Genomic DNA, 6095 nt, shown 5'->3' with positions numbered 1-6095 from the left:
TTCAAGGAGGCGCAGCCGTTGGAAGGATCCGAAGAGGAATCTCGATTGAATGAACAGCTGAGGGAAAGATCGACTAGAACATCGACCATCCAACAACACAAGACAGCAGAAAAGCTGTTTTCAGAAGTGAGCTCATATCCTATTAACGCAGACAAAGTCCAGCTATTCATACGGGCGTTGCTTTTACCGGAGCCAAAGCTGAATAGCAACACTATCTCTCAGTATGTGACTAGTGTCAACTTGACACTGTCAAGACATTATCGGCAAATAAGGGGTACCCTCATTCGGATAGTCAGGATGAACTTCTGGTGAAGAGGGCGTTAGCCGGAGCACGAAAAATCAGAGAATCAGCGGGCGTTAGCGCTAAGGAAGCTCCGATGATCTCGGATGAAGCGGTTAGAGCTATAGCGAACTTAGAAACCAGTGGTTTCAAACCACTGTTGGATCGGTAAGTGAGAGTGATTATTGATATTTGGAACCCCAAAACCGTGGATGGTCGGATGCAGAAGACAGTGGAGTGTTGTGCGGGAACGGAGGGGAGAGCGTGCGGGACACTTTGGCGCGTAGCGCACGAATTAAAGGAAAGGAAAGAGAACTTGGTTGCGGATGATTTGAGAATCTTTCCTGATATATGCGAGACGACTTACGCTCGGAAGTTGAAGGAGCTTCTGCAACAGCAGTATCCGACTAGATACGCGTTGCTGGATGTAGATAAGTTTACCGAACATAGTCTAAGACGCACAGGAGCAACACGTCTGGCGCAGCAGAGTGTGTCGGAAGCTGAAATCAAAACCAGTGGTTCCTGGAGGAGCGATTGTTGGAGGATTTATGCGACTCGAGCGATAGCTGAGGAGACTACAAAGAATGCTGGTATTATCTTCGGTAATGCTGGATCTCGCCATCAGTGATGTCGGAAAGGTTCGAAGAAGAAGCAGCGTGAGTACGGGGAGGCTGACTACGGGTACGTGAAGATGCTCGAGTTGTTCTTTGACTAGTAGACGCAAGAGGGGGTGTCATAGAAGTGAGTGAAAGACGCACTGATACTCGTGATGTACCGTTACACTACATCAAGCGAGATCAAATGACTAATACCAATAATGCAGACAACTGTGTGCGCTCCAACCTAATCGATTCTATCATAGCTGCTGGAAGTGCGCACAAACAGAGTATGCAGAGATACTGCTTCTCATGTACCATCAGTAGTGCTAGAAGCACCGACAACAAGATTGTGGAATAAGGAAACACAGAGTAAGAAGAATAATAGCTCACTTCGCAATATATTTCCGTTAGCCTCGACCAACATAGGGCTCACGCATTGTGCGTTAATGTGCAAGCGTGCAAGCTGAGTATCATCTCAGCATTCGGTCAGTCAAGCTCCAGCTCGACAAATAAATGAGCTTATAATCATCCGTGGGACGTACGGAGTTATTTTCATTTCGAACCCCTGGGCATTGAGTACTTTAGGGTATTTGGGATGGGGAGGCGCAATGCAGACTTCTTATATATATGGGATGTTTAGAGAATGCAACTATTTGATCACCAATGGTGATTCACCATCTCTTATATAGGTCGATTACGAAGAAGTCTGTTTAAAGCGCTGCTAGATACTCGGGTTGGGATATTGGTGCTTAGCTTATCTCGAGAAATCACAAAGAGCTACAGATCTTGTATCCCCAACAATAGCTTCGTTTGGATAAGCTCCGAGTATCCAGCCCAAATACCCTAACTCCTCACTCAACTAAACAACGAGGGTTATCGTCACCATTATCATGAGGGCAAGTGGGAAACAGCTAAGTTGCAACTGTTCGAGCATGTTGCGAGCTTGGTTGGGGGGACATTACAGGGAAGGAGACTTTCAAAGTCTCCTTCCCCTGTGGCGAGCTATCATCAAATTGATGATAGCTCGCGCATGCCCGAAAACATGGCTCGACTGTCACAACTGAATTTTCAGGTTACTGTGGGATTAGCGGGATCCCCTCGTTGACTAACACTACTCGGAAGTGCCATTTGGACTCAAAGAAAAACGACTTAGTCTCATGTATATAATCTTAACCATCTCCCTAAGAACTTGAATCGTCATTAAAAGGGGCCATCCGGCCATAGCGAGATCGATCTGATGAGCGCAACGAAAAGAGAGCCGCTCTACAATGGAGCTGGCGTAGTCTGCTGTAATCGACCATCCTTAACTCTACAGTTACCATTCGGGGATAGTACCTGCACAACTAGTAAATGGAATGGCAGATACCCCAATGGTCATATCAACATTGTCATCAACGAGTAACGTCGAGTAACTTAGTTAGTTGTAGACCACATCTTTTAGTCGTAGAAAGCATAGGATGGTTATGTAAACGAGCTGCGAGTAGCCCTAGTAGTTACTCGTGAAAGGATAAGATCAAAAGAATGTCGACATGAAGTTTACAAGTATACGCACATTTCACACGTGCGAAAAGGTCGAGAAGTTGTGGTTGCGCATTTCGGATGATATAACTGGTGATTAATGAAAAGTTGAGGATCAAAAGGACAGCCCAAAGAATATCTCGTTCAGCCCAGAACGACCAAGACAACGAAGTGACATGGAGAATCTGGTAGCATCTCCCTCATAAAACTGTGGCTATAAGCCATTCATGAAGTCATTGATGGTTTCCATGACTCCACGGGGATTATCGCGCGCAGCGAGGTGGCCCGCCCCGTAAACCTGAGCATATATTCACTAAAAAGGCTATCACACACTGTGGCCGGGTTTACTTGAACAAACTCGTATTCGTGATTACTGCTGCTTCGTCGCAACCCAACAACCCGACCGGTACTATCCTGAACGAAGCAGGAGTGTTATCCAATCTATCGAAACGACCATGGAACCTTTTTAGACCTCAAGTGAATCCCGGCAGAATCTGACCCGGGTCTGAGTGTATGCTTATTCTTCCTTTCGACTGTCTCACCTTGAACTCCACATCCCTGGCGCTCCGGAAGGCATCTCTACCGGGCCAATCCAAGTCGAGCATCCACGTTTTCAGACCCATGAAGTTACAGATATAGTCTAAGTCACCGGCAACGGTCAACACCTAAGTTATGTAGAAAAGATACTGTAACCCATGCTATGATCTCCAACTTACACGAACGCCAGACTGCAGTAGGCCCGGGAGAAAAGAGTCCGAATTGAGCAGAACGAAGGGAACAAGCTGATTATAAACCTGAAGACCGTCTCTGATGATATCGTCTGCCCTAGAAGGCACGAAACTGAACGTAAGAATCATTTTTTCTGAAATTTCCTCACCTCATCATTATCGATGACGAATTCTTCGCTCACTCCGAGAAAGGTTTTGACGTCAGGTAGCTGCATGAATGAATCAACCTAGGGAAAAATCAGGAATTACTCAAACCAGGTAGACGCATTCCCCGAGTCCTCATTGATTCAAATGAGGAGGGCTTACGTAGAGCGAGCCTTACATTTGGGGAGTCTTCCTCGTTGTTGCATCCAGCCCGATCTGGATGAGGACATTTCGTCGTAAGTTTATAGCTGACATGACTGTTATTTCGGACATCTGCTGAAGATGACCTGTAAGTGACTCACAAGTCCACTCCATTGGAGACCAGCGGATTTAGAGATAGTTCCTGACACTGCTCATGGGCTACCCTGCAGACGTTCGCTGGAGAAGAAATATTTGGCTTGATCCAAACTATCATAAGCGTACTACGCTTCCTATTGCAGTTCTGTATCTCTTTCAGGCACCCGGGCATCTCTCGCTTCATTTGATCGTACCTTGTCGAAGTCTATCACACTCATATCAGAGAGTGTAGGCACTATCAATATCTCTATGATGGACTATCATAGAGATACATTTGAAAGAGAGTATATATAAGTTAGATCTTGGTCCAATATCACTACTCCCCCTCTACCGTGATACTATTTTTTGGTATCAGCATGAGCCTAACATGGTATTCTACAAAGGCTCATTCGGGCTTCTTTTCTTCGACAGTGGGTTCGACATGGATACCCAGAGTTATATACCACTCTCAGACCATAAGACGATACTCACTGCTGCTTTGTGATGGCAGGCGCCGCAGTTTTACTGTGAAAAGCCATCTCGGGATACAAGGGGAACCTGAAGTTAAGAAAGAGGAAGAGATACAAATTGAAGGATGGCTACTGAGCTTCGGCATTTATCATTGCGTTCTGGAAAATGATGCCCTCGAGGCTTATTGGGGGTTCGCTACCTTGTTTCAAAGCATGTGCGATCTGTGGGAGCAAAACACCTAAAATACGCAGAACATCGTTATGATAGTGGTATGAATGTTGTGCGCCCTCTCACCCGCAAATGAGATCCCGATCAGATAGAATGGGCCTTTGTACTTGGGGAATCGACTGAAAAACGCCCTCAAGAAGCTGTATCTGATGGTGATTGAGATGATCCAACGAAATCCCATGAGATTCGCAGTGCGAATTTCGCACTAACATGTTCTTCACAGTCTCCCCTATCGTTTCCTCAGGTGGCCCTCCTTTGCTGTATCCCACCCCGGTGGGTTGATCCAACCAGATGCCATTTGCCTTGTTAGTCCACGAGTTCCTGAAACATTCATCTTGAGAATCATCAATGTGGACATCTTACGGGTTGTTGGATGCCGCTGTTCCTTTTTTGTTTACCATGCAAGGACCGTTGTATCCAACCGCTGAAGCAGTTCCACTCGCGCCTGGGCCACCCTCAAGCCATAGGAAGATCGGATCAGTTGCTGGATCGTTCCTCGATTCAAAGAACCAGAAGAAAAACCTGCCGACAGATCGGTCCCCGTAGCAGTAAACAGTAGTTCTCACTCCCTCTGTGGGTTTACCGGGTCCACAGCATATCGCCCATGAACTTGCTCGACGCTGGGATCACAGATCCCCCCTTTGCCAGTAGTAAGAACCTTGAGACCCTCGCAAGTAGTGTTCGTAGGACCTATTCTTTCATAAGACACATCTGGGGCCACATGAAGAGCTTCAAGCGTCCACAGGAGGCTGCTCAACCATAACGAACTTGCAGTAAAGAGCATGAGGGATGTTACTCAACTACCTGAAAGAAATCTACCGATGCGGAATGCTGCTCTGTGTATCGCTATTTCCATTTTTCCGTGAGTCCCGCTCCGTCGTGACATGAATCGCCATAGGCGTCACGGAAAGGACGTAACTGTTCGCGCGCGTATGCACGAATCTCGCTCGCCCATTATTCGTTGCATGAAACGGCTCGCAGCCCTCAGGCTGAAATGGATAAGAAAAGAAGCCTTATCACCTATTATGGCTATCCCAAGTGTTGTTGAGTCAACCAGTGCGGGTGTTATTACTAACATAACCCCGGAAGTCTGGGTTTATCTTTCGTTTTTCCGTTTCCGAGCCTGCTGCGTTCAAGTATGGACACATTCTCGGGCTGAGCCGAGAACCGACGCACTGGTGAATGCCATCCTCGCCTTGGAAGACAAGCTCGCGTCTGTGACTGTGATCTGCGACCCTGAGTGTTCGGGCCTCAGATTTCCCATTTTGCTAGCCTCGCTGCATCCTGTCACGAGTATCGTGTACATCATTGTCTCGGAGACAATGTCTCCACATTAATTAATACTTTTATGCTACTCGGCTATAATCGTGCGTCAAAATCTCACATTTTCAAATTTCTTCCACAAATTCTCATTACTTGCTCTTATACTCTCAGCAAGTGTCCCTCTTATGAGTTGATTTATATTTATTAATTCTAAAAGCCTCCCAACAGTACAATTCTACTCTTCTCAACGCATTCCCAATACTACATCGTGCGTAATTTCATCAAGTTTTCTTGCATTTCTTGCAGTTAGGCAATTGGTGTACTCACGCAGTTCGTGCAAATTTGCAACCATTTGGCGATCGTATGGGAGTACACTTTTACCCAAACGAAACCTTCAACTATTACTCCACACTGTGGAGTCCACGCTTTACTTTCATAACAAACCAAGCGCGAAAACCATGCAGGAAATGCACTATAACCATCCTCCGTAGGAGCTAGAGCTTCCCCGGAGCGAAGCGACGCGGGCTGCTAGTGCTCTCTATGTATGCTTTTTTGCACCCATAGATGGTATGGTTATCTGATATTGTT

The 6095-nt window shown here is 46.3% G+C and overlaps 2 protein-coding genes across 3 annotated transcripts in view; both read right to left on the bottom strand.

Moving 5' to 3' along the window:
* The window catches only part of Pmar_PMAR028751 (hypothetical protein), a gene marked incomplete at both ends in the record, with an annotated part of 5420 nt that extends 4692 nt beyond the window's left edge, over positions 1-728 (bottom strand). The window contains one exon of the mRNA XM_002766833.1: positions 648-728. Within this exon, the coding sequence (XP_002766879.1) occupies positions 648-728 (81 nt within the window). The remainder of the gene's footprint in view (positions 1-647) is intronic.
* A 1300-nt stretch (positions 729-2028) lies between these two features.
* Positions 2029-4850, bottom strand: Pmar_PMAR028750 (Carboxypeptidase Y precursor, putative; the record flags this gene model as incomplete). 2 transcript variants are annotated; one of them, XM_002766831.1, is made up of 14 exons in its annotated part: positions 2046-2695; positions 2746-2811; positions 2940-3062; positions 3114-3191; positions 3275-3352; positions 3448-3517; positions 3572-3647; positions 3696-3760; positions 4038-4103; positions 4149-4254; positions 4311-4390; positions 4455-4565; positions 4608-4766; positions 4828-4850. In XM_002766831.1, the coding sequence occupies 14 exons, from the start codon at positions 4848-4850 to the stop codon at positions 2612-2614; spliced, it is 1185 nt and encodes a 394-aa protein (XP_002766877.1). In that variant the 3' UTR covers positions 2046-2611. The 2 variants fall into 2 exon arrangements, with proteins under 2 accessions (XP_002766878.1, XP_002766877.1); XM_002766832.1 differs by having other exon boundaries at positions 2029-2695; positions 2746-3062.
* Positions 4851-6095: the final 1245 nt, after the last annotated feature.

This window comes from Perkinsus marinus, assembly GCF_000006405.1.
Source record: "Perkinsus marinus ATCC 50983 genomic scaffold scf_1104296971484, whole genome shotgun sequence".
In the NCBI taxonomy this organism is placed as follows: Eukaryota; Perkinsozoa; order Perkinsida; family Perkinsidae; genus Perkinsus; species Perkinsus marinus.
The sequence above is the reverse complement of the archived record's forward strand: the minus strand, read 5'-3'. Positions and strand labels throughout refer to the sequence as shown.